This window comes from Cygnus olor, chromosome Z (genome assembly GCF_009769625.2).
Source record: "Cygnus olor isolate bCygOlo1 chromosome Z, bCygOlo1.pri.v2, whole genome shotgun sequence".
NCBI classification, from domain to species: Eukaryota; Metazoa; Chordata; class Aves; order Anseriformes; family Anatidae; genus Cygnus; species Cygnus olor.
This window is the reverse complement of record NC_049198.1, coordinates 23671623-23690202: the sequence shown is the minus strand read 5'-3', so window position 1 is coordinate 23690202 and position 18580 is coordinate 23671623. Positions and strand designations below refer to the sequence as shown.

The 18580-nt window shown below is 44.4% G+C and overlaps 3 protein-coding genes across 5 annotated transcripts; all 3 read right to left on the bottom strand.

Annotated features, from left to right (window-relative positions):
• Nucleotides 1-60: 60 nt before the first annotated feature.
• Nucleotides 61-5393, bottom strand: MRPS36 (mitochondrial ribosomal protein S36). Of its 2 annotated transcripts, XM_040541636.1 has the most exons (4): nt 5303-5393; nt 4899-4962; nt 1528-1730; nt 61-293 (listed from the first exon to the last, which is right to left on the bottom strand). In XM_040541636.1, exons 1-4 carry the CDS (start codon nt 5339-5341, stop codon nt 276-278), a joined length of 324 nt encoding a protein of 107 aa, XP_040397570.1. In that variant the 5' UTR covers nt 5342-5393; the 3' UTR covers nt 61-275. The 2 variants fall into 2 exon arrangements, with proteins under 2 accessions (XP_040397570.1, XP_040397569.1); XM_040541635.1 differs by lacking the exons at nt 4899-4962; nt 5303-5393 and adding an exon at nt 2678-2826.
• A 131-nt stretch (nt 5394-5524) lies between these two features.
• On the bottom strand, nt 5525-12210 carry CENPH (centromere protein H). Its single transcript, XM_040540858.1, has 9 exons — nt 12016-12210; nt 11881-11936; nt 11461-11509; nt 11104-11178; nt 10366-10422; nt 9143-9206; nt 8826-8877; nt 7463-7623; nt 5525-6412 (listed from the first exon to the last, which is right to left on the bottom strand). The coding sequence occupies exons 1-9, from the start codon at nt 12114-12116 to the stop codon at nt 6323-6325; spliced, it is 705 nt and encodes a 234-aa protein (XP_040396792.1). The 5' UTR covers nt 12117-12210; the 3' UTR covers nt 5525-6322.
• A 127-nt stretch (nt 12211-12337) lies between these two features.
• Nucleotides 12338-15812, bottom strand: CCNB1 (cyclin B1). 2 transcript variants are annotated; one of them, XM_040540856.1, is made up of 7 exons: nt 15219-15812; nt 14887-15069; nt 14339-14497; nt 13721-13954; nt 13190-13330; nt 12830-12940; nt 12338-12555 (listed from the first exon to the last, which is right to left on the bottom strand). In XM_040540856.1, the coding sequence occupies exons 1-7, from the start codon at nt 15642-15644 to the stop codon at nt 12445-12447; spliced, it is 1365 nt and encodes a 454-aa protein (XP_040396790.1). In that variant the 5' UTR covers nt 15645-15812; the 3' UTR covers nt 12338-12444. The 2 variants fall into 2 exon arrangements, with proteins under 2 accessions (XP_040396790.1, XP_040396791.1); XM_040540857.1 differs by having other exon boundaries at nt 14887-15066; nt 15219-15756.
• Between the last annotated feature and the right edge of the window lie 2768 nt (nt 15813-18580).

The window sequence follows — 18580 nt, the reverse complement described above, 5'->3', positions numbered from 1 at the left end:
CCCCGCCTCACGTCCCCCTGAGGGGTCCCGTGAAGAAGCACGCCGCCGTGTCGCTTTGTAGAATGGCTAATTAGAAAAATATTTTAATGGTGTGCCGGCATCTAGTTAGCCATCGACTGAAACGTGCGAGGGGTGTCATGCCTGCCCTCCCGCCCCTCGCACAGGGGTTTTGTTAAAGCTACCAGTATACAATCGTTTGCAACGCTAAGGAAACGCCTTCGCGGTGAACACAACGCTTCGTCCTCCAGCAGCGGGGACAAACTTGTCTTCCGCGCTTATTCCGGACCTCCACGCTAAAAGAGAAAAGGGGACAGACTAAGTACACACCACTATACCAAGGGGAGATATAAGCTTTTTCACACACAGCCTCACAAACAAGATTTCTAGTCTTAACTTCTTATTTAGACTTTATTTAGACTTTGATTTCTAATCTATAAAAGAATGGGCATGAAAAAAAGCACCATCATCTATCAGCAACAGCCCAATTTTCAGTGAGGAATATAAAAAAAGAAAAAATCCTGCAGCCCATACCAATGGCCCCATCTGAAGAAACCTGACTCTTACTCGCTTTACAGAAGGTCTGATAGACACAGCAACGGTGAACAGAAGTTTGAGGATTATTTCCACTGCTCAAATTCCAAAGTGCAAAGAAAAAAACAAGGCCCGGGTCAGCAATTATGACCTCTGTGAGAAGTCAGAAATTCATTAATGTGCCAACACAATTATTTTACGACGTATCTCATGGTTAAAAAAATATGCTGGAGGTGAAGAAGTCTATAACTGCGGAAAATAATCCATATTCTAATTATGATATCCTACCCATATGCATGCAGAAAAACTGATTCGCTCTACTCATGTGGTTACACTTTAGGTGTCCTTATCATTTAACAAAGCTACCTAAGTGTCTTTTCATTTCAAACTTACACCTATCTCTCTAATTCTTCAATTCTCCTCTTTTAAGTAATGATGTTTACAATTCAAAATTGTTATGGAAGTACGTCTCTCTTACCTTTCCCATATAATATTGTAATTGCAAATATTTCAGGAAATATTTATATTAAACTTAATAAAATGTTCCCAAAAGTTGAAATACAAAAGTTAACTTACTATTAAATAACTCATAAAGACTAGTTTGAAGAATATTTTGGACTTCTGTCACCTGGCAATAGCTTCTGCCGGTCCGTGAATGGACTCCAGTGGTCACATCCAACACATTCAAATTACACATTAAGCAGCTGTTACAGAACAGGTAGCGACTATGGTTAATGTAGGCTGTACCTACACTAGCTTTCCATGTGTGTTCTAAGTCTGTATCACTCCGTGACACCACGTGCTGCTGATTAGTAAGAGCTGGGTACCCCGTGTACCAAGGATTTGTAGTTTGGGTACTGTGCATCGAAGCTGTGAGAGCTCTGAGTATACACTTACCAAGAACTGCAATGTACTACCGTATTTCTACAGGTCCTTCAAAGTTTCAAATAAGATAAATGCTGGGTAAACAGAGAACATACAATCATTGAAACTTACTTGAATATATTCAATCTCTTCATCTGACATAAGTTTCCTTCTGTATTTCTGAGGGAAGGTTCTTGCTAATTCTGAAGTGTCTGGTGTACCTTGTACCCTACTAACAGGTGAAATACTTTGAAAGGCTGGTGCCCTGCCTCCGACAGACTCCTGTGCTTTTGAAGCATGGGGCGATGGCACACTTGCTTGTAGAGATTCTTGTACTGAAACCCAGATTGCAAAAACATTTACAGAAATGTAACAGAACTGTAAAATCAATTAGATAAGCAACCAGTAAAAGTTACTAGTCATTGACAATTAACTTTCTTCCTTATAACATTAAAAGAGTTAAGACGCTCTACTTCTCACAACCCATTCTAATTGTTTAATATATCAAGAGCACAGTATCAAGGGCACATTTAATCAGAAATGAAAAGAATGCATATTTGAATGGCAGAAATGTTCACGTGGAAACACAAGATTTCCACATGATATATCTCAACAAAGGCTCTCCTTTGCTGGGAAGCTTTCCTTGCAGCACGAAGTACCATAAATGTGTGTGTGGAGAGGGTTATGCAGAAAGATAACTAAGATGAATAACTAAGGTCCAATGAGATAATGCTTTCTGTTTTCTGCAACGGTAAAGACAGACTGGTGAAAAAGAGAGGCTTACAGGAGGATGAAGCTCACAATGCGCAGTGTTGTACCCATTTTTAACAACATGCCGAATGAACACCACTATTGGGAATCAGCAATCAAACTGTTAATGAAATGCAGACCAAGTACTGCATGAAATACTTCAGAGAAGAGGGCCAGGAGTTAGGCTTAAGGAATTCATGTTAGGGAAGCTGCCTTCAGTTTGAGGATAGGAAAACAGACAACAAAAAGGCAGTGTTATCAAAGTCAGCCTGTTGGACCTTAGGTCTGCCCCTCCGTGGTGGATCTGACAATGGAAATACACAGTTACCATGGCAGGGAGGACTGCATCTCATAGCAGTATGTTTCCTTCGGAAGCACTCAGGCCTGGTTAAAAAAAATGGTAAAGCAGACTGCTCCCGAAGGAAGTCCTTCTCAGTGTCCCTGAAAAATGAGCAAGATAAATACAACTTCGAACATACGGTACAGGCAGACTAAGAATTTACAAAATAAGCAGCACCAAGACTGAGCAGACCTGGATGTGTTAAAATGCCATGGTATTGCCTGCCTCTCTCCCTGCTGCCTCCAACAAGATCAGTAGTGACAAAGGAGAGGAGCCATGGTGAGTCTGAGTTGATTGGCAGTACAGGGATGTCAAACAGCTGCAACGAAGTCATCAAACCACTGTTGGTAAAAAACACCATGGAGGGGCACACTCAGAAGTTCTCGGGCAGAAGACTCCATCTGAAAGCTGCGAATTGATCAGGTGGTTCGGCAAGGAAGGTCCCAAACACAGCAAGGAGGAAGAGAGCTTATCAAAAGGAACATAATCTGAACACAGGGCATGCCATGAAGATGAAATTCTAAAATTTAAGAGCAGGAGGCAAAAGGGGCAGAAGACGAAAACAGAAGAAAGAGCTGTTTCTGACAACACAGAGCTGACAAATAATTCTGGCCAGTAACGCCTATAAAGTATTTTTGTTTCAAGAAATAAAACTCCTTATGAGAAATAGCTTCTCCAAGTTTGTTTTATATGCCACAAAAATATTTAGAGATTTACCCGAGAGCTTCCTCTACCGTACAATTTTGATTCTGATATGTAGCTGGAACAGAAGCACTGGCCAATTAAAAACACAAGAAATCGGGACTCAGAAGTACTAGACCTAACACTGCAACTGCTTTAGCGCAGATACAGCCTCTCCTATAGTTTTCCCTGCCCTGTTTGACAACATGTTGCAATAGTAATACCATAAAAGAATTTGGCTGGCCTTTCCAGCACCCATGGCTCTAAAAGTATATCCTTGATCTGCAGAGCTCCGTGTGGCCATGCGCAAGCAGCAGCCTGGTGCAGTGAACGCAGGCACTGCCACAACCTTCAAGCAAAGAGAGGCAGACCGCGATTTGCTATCGAGGTGACAGAACATGGTTCTGGTAGAAAGGTCTAGTGGACCCGAAAGCTATAGCGACAAAGTTCTTCTGACACAGAGATAAAGAGGTACATAACGCATTTTTTAAGAATGCAATTTGCTGGCATGAGAGACGGTACAGCTGGCTGAACGGGGTACGGCATACGGAGTTCTGGCAAAGTTATCCCCAAATATGGTTCCTGAGGACTTCATGGATACATCAGAAGTGGCACTGATGTACGCTGTAGATACTTTGAAATGTCAAAGGATAAATGAAACTTACAGCTAAATCTCTGGTGTTAAAATGCTCTGGCAAATATATGGTGCAGTTACTGATGTGTTACGGTGCTTCCAACCATTCTTTACTGAATAGTCACCCTTCAGATGGTGTTACAGAATTAAGTGTGTAAAGTTTGAAGGTAACAGTCTCTGAAATTTAAAATCCCTATGTTTTTAGCCATCATAAACATTAGAATAGCGGGAAAAAAAATAAAAAGAAGAATTTTCAGATGTCTAAATTAACTATCTGCTTCAAGGAGATACCTCTGGTGTTGACAAATTTTGACACAAGTACTAGAAAAAAAGACATCAGAGGCAACAAACTAAAAAAAGAGTGAGAACAGCCATTATTTCTAAACAAATGAGAACAATGTAACTGAGCTTCATAAGACTTCTGCTATTTTAGTTTCAAACGCTTTATTGACTCATGAGATCAACAACATACAGCTTATGTAACTTTGATGTGCAAATGTAACAATACCGAGGATCCCATAAACATCAACAAAGCTATAGGTATAAAAATTGATGTCAAAGATGGCCATGAAAATACGTTTTTTTCTCAGCATTAATTAATAACACTAGGAAACGCTTAAAATGCACGGTGGAATGGCTCTGCCACCTAAAATCAAGGTTTTAAACACTACAAACATTGCACGCTCCAATTAAGAAAAGAACGGACGAGGCGAATGCATTTTTGCAAATATCACCGAATATATTCTGCAAATATCACCGAATAGCTAAACCCGCTTCCGAGTGACTTTGGCGCGATCACCTCAGGAGATTATTAGCATTTGCAGGAATGGGACTTTGTGTGCAAGTAGCGTAAATCTTCGGGAACCTGGCTTGGCCAAGAAATAGGCATGCGTGCAGTGTATGTATTCCCGCGGGTGCACAGAGTCTGGGACGGCTGAGCCAGGAGTTACCTTCAAACTGAAACAGCCGTGTTTCAGAACCCTTGCCCCACATCAGGTGGGTCACTGCGTGAAAGCAGAAGCGTGCTGCTGTGTAAGGCGGTTAACAGAAAGAACTTGGCACGGGCTGTTTCTCTAGACGGAGGGGCGAAATACTTACTTTTAGGCCTGGGACCGCTTTTCCTGTCCGGGAACTTAATGAGCGGAGTATGCGGCTTGACCACCTACGAAGCGACAAGGCAGCAGGAGACGTGAGGAGCACAGGACGCGCTTTGGGGCAGATGCTGACCCCGCGGTACCCGCACACGGCTTCGCACACCGCTGACACACGGCGCAGAACCCCCGGGGGTCGGACCGAGCAGACGGAGATGCCCGCGGGGGCACGGAGCCCGCCCCACCCCGCCCCGGGCGCCCCCTCCCCGCGCCAAGGACACGGCCCCCGGGCGGCGCCCCGGGCCCCGGCCGCCCCCGATCCCCGCCGACCCCGTGCGGGGGGGTCCCCGCCGGCCGCCCCCCGGCTCCGCCGCCCTCACCGCGCCCGCAGCGCGGGGCCGCCGCCGTCACCTGCACAGCACGGGCGGCCGCCGCCATCTTGCTGCCCATGGTCACCCCCGGCCCACGGGTGGGCGGGGCTTCCCGCAGCGGGCGCGGCCGCCCCTTCAGGGGGCGTGGCCACGGGCGCGCCGGCGGGAGAGCCCCGGCCCCCAGCTGCTCCCCGGGTCTCCGGGGTGCAGCCCGCGCACGGGAGGCACCCCCCGCAAGCAGACGCTCGCGAAGGACAAAGCGCCCAATTATTTCTTTTATTTAGCACAGTGCGCACAGCGCGGTTCGGCCAACGCAGCGGAATTTAGTAAAAGCGCGAGCGTTGGCGTCTAAAAGCGTGGAACGCGGCTGGCGTGCTGTATCACCACCCGCCCCGATTCACCGCGGCTGCGGGAGCTCCCCGCGTGGCGCAGCACCAACCGCTCGCTCCTCTTCCGGCACCTGTCATGCTGCGTAGCTCATCACCGCGTAGCGCAGCCACACTTTTCTAGGCATAAAATGATACATATAGCGCTTTAATGACTAAAAAAAAAAAACCAAAACAAACAAAAAAAAACCCCGCAGACAAACGCTTTCCTAACCAAGTTTTACAGTTTGAGCTTTCTACGGGGACACTGCAGGGTCTCGTGGTGTGGGCAGGAAGACACAAACCGGGGGAAGGTGGAGCAGAACAGCAGTGGCAGAGCCTTGGTGTAATACCTTATACGTAAAAGCTTGTCATGTATAGGTTATAAAAATCATTATTTTTTCTTGTCTTATTGCTGAATTTCAGGGGGAAACGAGTTCTTGGCATCGAACAGCTATAAAGTAACCCTTCGCTTAGGTTCATCAGCTACGCTACTTGTTGCAAGGCTTGCTGTTTACCAGGAATTAAAAATTCACTTCAATGAGTTGCATGGCCATATTCTGAGTCTGCAGAGAGAACTTCCAGAAAGGTCAAAATTTCAAATTCATAAAACTGAGCTTTTATGATACAACAAATATTGATTATATAATATATTGATTATCCACACTGTAAATATGAAAGGCCATCTTCCTAACTCAAATAGAGACGTTTTTTTCAAGCTGTAGAACAATTGCCTTCAAAGATGGATCTTCCGCCCAGTTAACTCTGCTTCCAATGATGATACTCTACAAGACAGAAAGACTAGTGGTTAAAAAATAAAAGCCCTTAAAAAGGATCAAAATTTCTGTTGGTCTTGTTTAAACTTTGGAAGCCCCTGAAATTCACAGCAGTGTTTGAAATGGACAGGACTTGGGAAGAGAGGAGAAAATGATTGTTTGTAACATTCTCACTCTGCCATTCTAGACTGAAAATGGGAATTTTTAATTTAATCAAAAAAAATAATTGTTTTACTTATGTTTCAAGAAGACTTTAGGAGTAAAAAAACAGAATTCCGGGAATCTAATATAAACCCACTAAAATGTTTAATTTCCTGGTCTTGATTTGAGATGAAACCATATTATGTTTCAAACTAGTAGTAGACATAGCGTGCAACAGAAAGAACATGTGGCTCTTTTTCTGTTCTTGGTATTCCACTGATCATGATAGTTCACAGAATGGTTATATCCCTTTTTCTACCTGAAGGCCTCAAATATATTCTTCCACAGCCTTATTTTTTTTATTTTTATTTTTAAGTAAACTATGTGTGTTCCTCACTGGTATTTCAATGGTCAGGACAAGCCACAGTGCAAGAGGCAGAATAGGGGGCAGCAGCAGAGGACACATGACCTCTAGTGGAGCCCCTCTGAGCACAGGATGCTGCAGGAGGCCCACCTCCCACCCTAATCCCACCGGTATCATCGGATTAAGGCCTATTTATTTGTCCTAGGGAACTGGTTTGGGGGGATGTAGGGGTGACTACCGGTGTAAGGAATTATAGCCACTGCTGTGATAGACACATTTCTGGAAAATGCATTACCTTTGTGCCTTTAAGGGACCAAAGAAATAAAGACAGATCAATAGAATGTTTCTAAACTCTGTAAATAATAACTCCAAACAAGTTTCATAGTTTTAGTCTTTAAGATAATAAAGATTTCCTTTCATACTGCAGTTTTTCCATTATTGCTGTTACTTAAAGAGTTTAGAAAACATGACTTTGAAGTCACATTCACCATACAGTATATTATTTTGCTTGTAATGCAGAACTGCAAATCTGCTTCTGAAAGCTATGAAATTACCTGGAATACATTTTGAATTACTGTAGTCATCGCTCTTTCAGTTTGTAGGTTTTTATGTATACTCTCCAATATTTCACCCACTTTCCTACTCGCCAGTTCCTTTTTGTTTTTCATCATGTCATGAATTTGCAGTAGTTTGTCTTCTTCAGCCTGTTTTAGAACTGTTCCGTCATTAGTAAAACAAAGCATTAAGAAGTATTTCAGTGGGCAGAAGACCTAAAGAGATACTTTTTTCTTACAGATATCTAAGGCACTTCCATTGCAATAGCTCAAACTTCTCTCTCCATCTGTTTCCTCCAACAGACCTCACAATATACCTTTCACACAAGACACAAGTACTGTGGTATCTGGTATCAATACACACCGACTGGTTCCCTGGCTGCTAACAAAACCAAAAGTCCTTTGAATAAGGTCTGCATTTCCTTCAGACATAGATACTAATTTGAATACCTGTCCTACACCCCATCTTCAGTTGTCACGACTTTTATAGTTGGAGATGTTTAAAATCATATTTGATTGAAAACGAATTCAAAAATCATAGAAGGGATATATGGACAGCATCAGTGAGTATTGCTGCGTTTTGGACAAAACCAGACTAAAAGTTGGACTGAAAGACACCATGAAGGGAGAGTTCATACATGGGAAGAATGCTGCTGTTCCTGATACAGCATTCCTTTCCTGAAGGAAGGTGTTAGGGTGCTCATTTTTTTCTGTGAAAAGAGATACTTCAGTGTGTCTATTACTCTCAACATACACACCAATTTCTATGCATGAAACAAAAAAATGAATTAATAACTGTTAGAATTGTTGTCAGACCTTGTCATATGACAGTAAGAACAAACTTTTAGTGCTATTCAAAAAAATTGCTTACTTTAGTAAGTTCTGAAATGTGATTTCAAATGTAAATTTGACCCACTGTAATAAGCGTTCTGAATACCAAGTCACATATTACTATGCAAGCTCTTTGTAAGTAAATACCCTCCTGTTCAACAAACATTTCACAAAAGCGCAGTTTGAGAAAAAAAAAAAAAAACCTTTCAGTTTTGCAGAACTGATTTAAATTACTAAGTGAAGTGTAAGTTGCTGGGGAGCTTATAATAAATAACGAAACACCACCACCCTTCTTTTTTTTTAGCAGATACGAAATCAGAGACACAAGAATATGACTAATATGTTCTATCAGTCTAATAATCACGTAGACATCACACCAGCTCATTTTTATAGCACCTAATAAAACTGTTTTCATAAGTTTTCTAACTGTATTAAGAAGTTTGTGGTTACTTAATAATGCTACAAGAAGCACTTTAAAATATGAACAGTATATTCAAATATAAAATAAAGTCAATATAACTAATGCACTTACTGAGTCTTTTCTTTCTAATGTCACTCAATTTCTCTTCAATCTCACGTGTTTGCTGAAAGAAAAATATATTTCGTAGACTCTCAGTTCCAATAAATATTGATGATGCTAATTCAGTCCACAAAAGCAGCTAAGGGCAGCTCTTGCAGACTTGCTTGCATACTCACTTTAAGCAACAATTTCAGTAATTTTAACACCGCTAGGAACTATGCCCTTTGAGCCAGATACTTACTTTCAAATGACTTGTGCATTCCTGTTACTTTCAATTACCTTTACGGCAAGTCTGCACAACTGCAACAAAAGGTACGAATGGCACTTACTTGTTGAGATTCGATTATTGCCTTGCTGAGCTTTACTGTGTGTTCCATAGTTTCCACAATCAGTCTAAGGAAGGAAGAAAAGTTGCATACCTTTAGACCATCAATATGTGTTGACAGCATGAATGCATTAATCTAAGTTATTTAGATTAAACAAAAAATGCCCATTTATCTTAACACGAAAATAAAAAACTACACATTTAGCATACTTATAGTTGTAGGTGCCACATAGGCTCCTTGTCTTGCTCTCGGTTTTGCTAAAACATCAGTTAAGTTTAATATTTCAAATCATATAGCTAGTGGTTAGAGCTCCTGAATTCTGGGCTGTAACAGGGACATCATGGAAATGCATTGCTTTCAGCTGTATTTTCAACAGAAATGAAACTTCTCATATGATACTTCATATGCATGCATCAATTAATAGTGGGCAAAAAATTAAAACAAATTTTAAACACATTTGAAACCTTCAGTTCTGTTTGACAGGCATTAAGCTTGTACATAATTATTTAATGAAGGCAGCAAAGCAGAGGCAAGGCTCCATTAACAGCTTGCAGTATGCGCTCAGCTATTATAAATACTGGGAATTCATATTCTTTAGAAACAAAAAACTGTTAACTACAAACAACTCTTACTGGTGCATCAAAAATTAGGAAAGCCACTGAAGCCCAGGCAAAGCCAAATCCAGTCTTCACAAAGTGACTTACTGCTGTCTAGACCAGGGAGAGAAGTTGCCTGAGTCCACTGCTCACGAAACATCCCCATATTCAGCCAACTCTCAAACATCAGCATAAATCTAAGGACATGATCCGAAGAGGGCAAGAACTCACATAACATTCAATAAATGTTCTTGCGGTTTAAGTTAAATATGAAAACACCAGTGTTGGTGGTGGGGAATCCAGTGCATTTCACAATTGCAGCCAAGATAACAGAGCTAATGAACAAACTACATTGGTGCTTCTGGAGTTGAGCTGGTTTGTGTGAAAGAAGCTTAAACATCTCTGTAATCAAAGGCTAGTTAATTCAGAGTCCAAAGGTAAATCCATTGTGCATATAATAGTTTTGATCATGCTGTTTCTAGCCAGAAGGTGGACTATATGTCATCCAGTCCAAGCTAGATGAAAAGTTTGCTTTACAAAAGGTACCATGAAGTAAAATAGAAATGTGTCACATTCAACTATTCCAAGCCCTTTCTTTTCTGGCCATCCTTTCCCCCAAAAACACCTTACCTTGTCTCATCATCATTTTGTGTCATTTTGTTTCGCAGGGCATCCACAAGCTGCATCCTGCATGGTATAAGAAAGAGACAAATAACTGACGAGAATTGATAAGAAACTAAGAACTGAATGCTGATAAATACTGGAAGAGAGATTTACTAATTCCATTTATGCCCACTTTTGCATTGGAAATACATACTAAAAAAACCTGTCAAGAACAACAAAATACTTGGTTAACTTTTAAATATCACACTTCTTAAATACTGGGGCTTAATTCTCAGGACAAGAAAGGTGTTATCAAAGACTATTTGTAAGAGTGACAATGCATTTCTATCTTGACAAACGTACCTCAGATACCATCAGTCCCAGTCTGCAGAAGGGAAGCTGGACAAAGGTGGGAATTTAAACGAACAGTTGTATGGTTCAGGAGATATGTAACAACTACCAACCTCAATCTCTTCACAGGAATTTGTAAAGTACCACCAACTATTTTTACTGATGTATACTGTCTGCTTTTTCTTAACTTTCCAGAACCTCTGAGGCTCACACATGCTTCAGTTTGTGTTTTGTTGTTATTCTCTATGGTATCTCCCTCTTCATTCCTATTGATTCAATTGTATTAAACTTCTCATGTTTGTAACACGTGCTGTATCACTCTGAAATCCTATTTTAATCAGAATTATGCATTTCTGCATGCATGTGCACACATGTAAACAAACAGAAAACCTCCAAATAGAAAGAAAAATCTACCTTTGCATGAATAATGTCTTGTTCTTGAAGGAGGTTTTTTTTTCCTCCAGTTCTCTTTCCAAATTTTGCATGGATCTGAAACGAAGTGTGAAAGGAACAAAAATTGTAAAAGCAACCTCGCATTTTTAACTTGTTCTCTGCATGTCTGAAGGAAGAACTTTTCCTCCAAACTACAAGTCTTTCAGTAATACTCTCTCCTCATTTCCTTTGTTTTCACCACATTCTTGCATAGTACTGACCATTAATCCAGAGTTTCTGCTAAAAAGGAGTAACTACAAGAGAGCTTCCAAGCTCAGTTCCCAGTCCTTCAATTTATTTTAAAATACATCAGAAGTTCAAAGTTAACAAATTACATACCGCATAATAGATATTTTTTCAACGTCACAGTCACGGTAACTTCCTTGATCTGCAAAGCAAGAACAACACTAAAACAGCACAACAGGAAAACTTTAAACATGATTTATGGAACGTAAAGGATAAAGCCGTTTAACGGACGTTTTATTCCTACCTCCACACCTCACCATCTCTTCCAGCGTTAGTGAGACTGTGCAGAGGAAGGGGTTAGGGGGAGCGGTGGGCTGTGTAGGTGCTTGGCTGAGGGGTTAAAGCACAACACCAGGCAGATGTGTCGGAGGGGTGTCAGGGGGATAACGGAGGGGTAACGGAGGGCTGACGGGGGGATGTCAGGGGGATAACAGAGGGGTACCAGGGGGGTGTCTGGGGCCTGAAGGGAAGGCGCCAGAGGGGGAAGCGCGGCGGGGCCGGTGCGCTACTTACTGGCGCGGGCTGCGGCTCGGCACTCCATCAGCTGCTGCTTCAGCTGCTCCCGCAGGCTGCAAGGGAGCCGAACGAGGCCGTCAGCCCGCCCGCCCGCCCGCCCCGACACCGAGCCCCCCGCCGCCCCGCACGCACCGGAGCAGGGTGAGGACGTTCAGCTTCGCTTCGGGGTTCGTCCCCACACAGAGCTCGGCAGAGGGACCGGCCTCGGCGCCGGCTTCGGTCAGCTCCGCCATGGCGCCGCCTTCGAAGTGCCCGCGCGCCCCTCGTCCGCCGCTTGCCGCCGCGCGGGGCGGGGCCGCCTCAGCCAAGCCGGGCCGCCCCCGTGGGCAAGATGGCGGCCGGGCGGGCTGAGGGGAGGGGACGGGGCGGGGCGGGAGGTGAGGGGCGGTCAGGGCTGTAATGTTAATTAGAGGCAGGGTGTAATCGGAGAACCCTCGCGAGGCGTGAGGCAGGGTGACAGTAGAGACAAAATAATCTTTATTAAAAGCACGAAGCACACAAATAAAAGCTAAGAGTATATACACACACAGCGTCGATATTTTTTTTGTAGAATTTTCACAGTTACAACAATTCAGCCACTGGTTTGGCTAAGTCTTCTATGATAGCAGAGTTCAGCTGCGCAAGAGCGCTTACTTGCTTGTTGCCCGAGCTGGCGTACTTATTCTTGATGGCCTGCAAACATACAAGTAAGGTTAAGTTTACCCAGCTTATTACATTATTCCAGCTCATCTGAGGCTTGGGGTGGGCAGGCCAAGCCAATTCTAGCAGCCAGACCCAGGTTTTACCCATTTTGGTCAGTTTGTGCCCTACCTTGGGGCAGACCTTCAGCTACAGTAAGCAGGTCTGATACAAGCCTGACGGCTCAGGTCACAGCCAACACAGCCCCAGAGCACCACGCGCTGACACTTAGCCAAGCATGCTCCCCACCCTCGCCAAAAGTTCTTACCGCATACTTCGTATAGCCCTGGTTCACTAGAATTACGTTCTTCGCCAAATGCTGCATGACTGGGACAAGGTCACTCTCACTGTAGGACATGTAGTACTGCAGAGTCGCTGTCTGAAAGGGAAGGAAGTTATTCAACAAGCCTACTAGAACAGAGTTCAGTGGATTCTTTGACTTCTGTTGGGCTTGAACAGTTGGCCTCCTTTGTAATGTGGGAGAGCTAACAGTCACCACCCTACTTCTGCCCCTCCGTGCTAAGACATGAGCAATGCAAAAGGCCTGCATACACTTGTCCCAGGGTGGCCTTTTAAGCTGGCACATAGGTACATCAAGTCCTGTGCTTGCAGGTGCAGCATGACTTACCCACGGGCTTCCACCGAGAAGTTTCAGAGCCAAGCAGGTAGCAGCAGCTGCCTTCCTGGATGGAGGGATGTGAACGATGTCATAGTCCATAATGGATAGCTCCAACAGGTACTTGGACAGAATGTGTTGTTCCAAGTCCACCTGCAGCAAGTCAGAGTTAGGTATTGCCCATCTCCAAGGAAAAAGCATCCTGTCAGGCTTAGTTGAGTTGCCTTTTAGTCAAACAGGAAGAAATACTTTCTTAAACGTTTTTCAAGCTATAGGCTTGAAATTCAAATGGCTTAATCACACAGCAGTTCTGAGTTGTATTAGGCTGCTCATATGCTTTTAATAGCGGTCTACTGACCACCTGCAGTATCAAGCATTTTAACTTCGGTTTTGGCTGGGCTAGGCTCAAGTGATTGAAAGCAGACAAACAGCTGCAATACTGTTTGGGCTCAAATGGAAGTTTTGAGCCATTATAACAAACTTCCACAGTTAAGTATTACAACTTCCAGGTACTGCTTAAAGAACACTTGTTTTCAGCTTTACCTCTGCAATCTTTGAAGTCCTTTTTAGGAAGTGTATAGGGAGAGGACGACCCAGATGAAAGTCCAGGGCTTGCAGAATCTTCATCTCCATTTTGCAAATTTGGGATGTTGTATACTTGTGTTGAGTTACATAGGCAAAATCTCCAATACTGGGGGGAAACGTCTCTTCATATTTACTGGCAAGGAACATAGCCGTGATACCAACAAGCTGTAGCATATTTCTTGCAGCATTGTCCTGTAGTAAAAAGCAGTAGTGCTTTATCATAATGGCTTGGCTCAGAAAACGTATTTTAAAGGTAGCCAGCATCATGTTTGTTCAGTGGCAGGAAGTTCATACCAGCATATACAGAGGAACTATATGTCATCTACTGTTGGATATGATCAGGGTTTGAGACCAAATCAGGGAGAGGAATAAGCAGTTTTGATGCATTAAGTCACAATTCGTAATTGAGAGGGTTATATGGGGCATATAATTCAACAACAAAATACAGTTGACCAGCAAAGTGCATTTGATAAAGGCAACAAGCCTAACCATGTATTGTGTTACCGATCAGTTGATCTAGTGTTTTAGATTAGTATTATGGGAAGTATTGCCTGACAGTGGGCAAGCAATGCTTACCTGCAAATAGAGGTCAATGATAGAAACAGTCAAGTATAAGGTCTCTTGCAGCAGGCTGAATCTTACTTGTACTTGAACAAGCCAGTCTATTAGCATAGCACGCATCTTCGCAGTTACATTCCGGCCTGCCAGGTATTTGGGTCTGACTGCTTGTGTTGCCTGTGCGGAAGGAATCAGATTATTATATCTAATCATTTAGCTCAAACAATTGCAATGCCCAGCCCCTGTTTCATCTTAAGGCTTTTGAAAGAGGTCCGTACCAGTATACTATGGATCACAGTACTAGGCCTGTGCGTATAAGGTTTCTTGGTTTACTAGAGACAGGCTATGAAGAGCATGGTACCACTACTGCTAATCTGTTGGTCTAACACCTGTTATCACCTCAGGTTACTCTAGCGTTTTCAGCTGAGGAATCACTTATCAGTGCCTCCTGAAAATCCACAGGCGAAAATGAATGCCATCTCCAAGCCACCCTTATGATGACAGGCAGACTCCCTGCATCAGGGGGTGTCCCTGTAGTTTGAACTACCATTACTACCACCACCAACCTCAAGCTCTCTCAGGTATTTGTAGATGTCCTTCACGTACTCGCTGCATAACTCTGGTTTGTTACTATCTTTCGCATCAACATCTTCCACTTCAAGCAAGGCATCAGGAACCGCCTGGCACAGCATGCCCTCTGCAGGGGTACATACCGGCTCCTCCGTGGAAGACGAGGATGTGGGCTCCTGCTACAAGGCAATGGGGGGGGAGGGGGGGCAGATCGAAGGGCATCAGGGCAAGCCGCCCCGCCGCCGCTTGGCGGCCCCACAGCGGCTCACGGCCGCTGTTTGAGCTCGGTGGAGGTGGTGGCCGGGCTGAGCCCGCTTTGGGACAGTACCTGCTGGGGCTGGGGCTCCGGCGGTGGCGGTGGTGGTGATGGCGGCGGTGGTGATGGCGGCGGCGGTGCACTCTTCTTGGCAGCTGCCTTCGGCGGCCTCCTCGGGACTGTCGGCTTCGGCACGGGCTGGGCGGCGGCGGCGGCTGTCCCGGCGGCGCCCGGCCGCTTGCCGTAAGCCCCCAGCAGCTTTCTGGGGGCGGCCAGCCGCGGGGGCTCGGCGATGCGGTTGCCGATGTCCCGCAGGACGGTGCGGGGCAGCAGCCCCGGCTTCCTCCCCTCCACCCCGGTCTTGGCGGCGCGAGCGCTGCTCTTCCCCGGGCCGCCGGGCGCAGGCCGGTTGCAGTGCCGGGCCGCGGGGCATGGGCTTTTGTCCGGTAGCGGCACCCGGCTCGGTATCCGGGAGAAGGCACTCACCCTTGATGACATGGCGGAGCGGAGCGGAGCAGAGCGGCGAGGAGCGGCGAGGAGCAGAGAGGAGCCGAGCGGTGTTGCGAAGCGAGGCGCCGAGCGGAGCTGCAAGGAGCGGAGCTGCGAGGAGCGGAGCTGCGAGGAGCGGAGGAGAGCAGCGAGGAGCAGAGCTGTGAGGAGCGGAGCGACAGGCCGACCCGCTGCCGCTGCCGCCTTTTAAACCTCCCGGCCGCCGCTCATCGGTCGCCCGCTGCACGCCCATTGGCTGCCGCAGGGCCGGCGGCAGGCAGTTGCCATGGCGAGCGGCGGAGCGCCGGGGCGCGGTGCGGGCGGCAGGGGGCGCTGAGGGGACGGGGAAACGGCGGGCCCGTGAGGGGCCTCGGGTCCCGCGGGGGGCTCCGCACGGAAACACCCCAAAATCATCACCTCAGGGTGGCGGTCCCTGGGGAGCCTGTCCCAGTGCCCGAGCACCCTCTGGGTGCAGAACCTTTCCCTCACACCCAGCCTGACCCCGCCCCCCCCCCCCCCCGTCCCAGCTCCATGTCGCTCCCTCGGGTCCTGTCCCCAGAGAAAAATAAAGTGAAAAGCATATTTCATGCACAAATCCCATCTTATAATTACCTCAGCTAAATTTAATCATCTGTGTAACAAAGGACCACTGCGAACAGATGAAGATCCAGCGGCCTCGCACACCCAAAACACAGTGCAGTCGGTGCAGATGCCCCCTCCCCATCCAAATAAATCAACATTTCCCAAATAAATCAACATTTCAAGCATGTTCTCAAACTCCCTACCTGAAATCAGCTGCTGCACTGACAGCTCGAGGTGGGAGCTACAACAACACACTATTACAGGCTTTTAAAAACTATGTCCTGTTTCCATCTCAAACAGCTTTTAACGAGAAAAGATGCGCTACATGAAATTGGAACATTATTGAAAAATAAAAATTTATTTTTTCCTCTTTATATACATATATTGCTTGCTCTCAAATGTACAATATGTAGCTGCAGTTTGTTTTAAATCAGCTTCATCTTCAAAAGTGTTTCATGGCAACCTTCTGCACACAAATCAAGTGACTAGGATAAGAACTTCCACACTGTACCATTTATGAGAATATAAATCAATTGACCTGTACTCTCACCACACTTCTCTCACATGTTGTGGGAAAGCCTGAGCCACTTCTTTGGAGGATTACTGCCAAATAAGAGCTCTCGTTAAACTAATTTTAAATGGACAATGGTTATTGTTTTCTTGTCAGGGTACCCAGGAAATAGAGCGTGCATGTGTATGTGGTTGGGTAAAACATGAAACACTGTTGTATGCCTGTTAAGATGCAGGTTTGCAATTGCCTGTTAAGTATTCGTCTAAGAGACGAACCTCACTGCCCGAGCATGATCATCTAAGATGTTCCCAGCCACTTTAACGTGTTTTGGGTCCTGTTGCTAGCAGCTGAAGTGGGAAATCAGCATTTGCTAAGAGAAAGTCATGACAACCATGAAGGCTTTCCTAATTATGTTAAGCTAACTTGAACTAAAACAAAACAAAAACAAAATAAAAAAAAAGAAAAAAGGAAAAAAAGGACAACCCTTTTCATCTATCAAGACTAGCTATTGCTCAGTTTGGTAAAATGCTGCCAGTGCCAGTACAACCACTTCAAGTAAGAGTGGCAAATATAAGTATTAACTGAAGCTTTTTGTTTGAAAACTGTTTTCAAAACCAGAAAATCACTTGCTCTGTTATGGAGCAAGTATAATTGCAGCACGGTTCCTCAACTGCACTGAGCCTTGTGGAGGAGGAGGGAAGGTGAGAAAACCACTGCAAAAGGCATGAAATAGGAGAAACAGAGATCAAATTATGAGAATTTTGCTGGTTCTGAAGTGCTATTGTGAGAAATAAGCGACTTAAGGCCAATCAAGATTTGACTACACAAACCGATATGAAAGCAATGAAACTTCTTGAAAACAGTTTTTCAAGTCAGTCCCGTGCTGCAGGCGTTGTTTTAGTACAGCACTAGTGGGAGAGAATGGAATGCGAAGTTGTTTAGAAAATAAAAAAAGAAACATTACGATCTCTACAAACAGTCTGATCACAGGAAACACAGAGTTCTTGCTCAAGGACATTTCAGACTGCTGCACTGCTGTTAAATCTAATCCAATAAGTTCTACAACACACTAGCCTCAAATTCTACTAACATCCATTAAATTCTTTGCTTTGACTCTCAGTTACCTAAATACCTAGAACTGAAAAGCAACATAACAAAATAAGACGGCTACGATATGCAGAACACTGAAAGACGTACTTGCTCTTGCTAACCACTGAATTGGTTGCTGAATTTCAAGGAAAATTTTTAAGGATTTTCAGACTAGAAAAGGGGGCAAAGGAAGACAGACAGATGTAAGGGTAAGCACCTCCAAACACATGTATTACTGCTGTTAGCAGGTTTTCCCTAAAGACAGATTTGTCTTTTCCACAGTATTAAGATTACAACATGCATTAATTCTTTCTTAAACATACCTCTTCTCTTTTCAATCACCAAGTCTGTATTTATAGTTTGTTTCAATAGCTTGACAAGTCCCAGACTACTACAGTTTAGCACTCTAAACCTGGACTGCTTCCTTGAGTAATATATAATGGTGTAATTAGCTACAATACACCTGTAACTGTATTATGGTATAGTTTGAACACCTTTTTTCTTTTTAAATCCAATAGCTCAAGCATGCCCCTGTTACTTAACCCAGAATGGAAGGCTCTTTTCCTTCTGCCAAGCTAAATATTCAGTCACTACAACTTATCTCGAACAAAAGTCAAGGAAGAAAAAGCAACTGAACAGCTCCTTAGCTGTAAAGTGAGCCATATGTAGCAAACATTTCACCTGCCAGGTCACTCAGCTGCTCTTCCTGGTCTATTAATTTCCAATGTAAAATAGACTTTTGGCACAAATGAAAGCTACGGAA

Excerpts from the sequence above, each read along its gene's own strand:
- MRPS36 (XM_040541635.1), bottom strand. The coding sequence starts at position 2,819 with ATGACTTCGTTGCAGCTGTTTGACATCCCTGTACTGCCAATCAACTCA. Across the intron at positions 1,731-2,677 it reads TGGCATTTTAACACATCCAG|TACAAGAATCTCTACAAGCA; the intron begins GTCTGCTCAGTC and ends TCTGGGTTTCAG.
- CENPH (XM_040540858.1), bottom strand. The coding sequence starts at position 12,116 with ATGGCGGAGCTGACCGAAGCCGGCGCCGAGGCCGGTCCCTCTGCCGAG. Across the intron at positions 11,510-11,880 it reads CCGAGCCGCAGCCCGCGCCA|ATCAAGGAAGTTACCGTGAC; the intron begins GTAAGTAGCGCA and ends CTTGCTTTGCAG. Across the intron at positions 10,423-11,103 it reads AAGACATTATTCATGCAAAG|GATGCAGCTTGTGGATGCCC; the intron begins GTAGATTTTTCT and ends TATACCATGCAG.
- CCNB1 (XM_040540856.1), bottom strand. The coding sequence starts at position 15,644 with ATGTCATCAAGGGTGAGTGCCTTCTCCCGGATACCGAGCCGGGTGCCG. Across the intron at positions 15,070-15,218 it reads CGGAGCCCCAGCCCCAGCAG|CAGGAGCCCACATCCTCGTC; the intron begins GTACTGTCCCAA and ends ATTGCCTTGTAG. Across the intron at positions 14,498-14,886 it reads AATACCTGAGAGAGCTTGAG|GCAACACAAGCAGTCAGACC; the intron begins GTTGGTGGTGGT and ends CCTTCCGCACAG.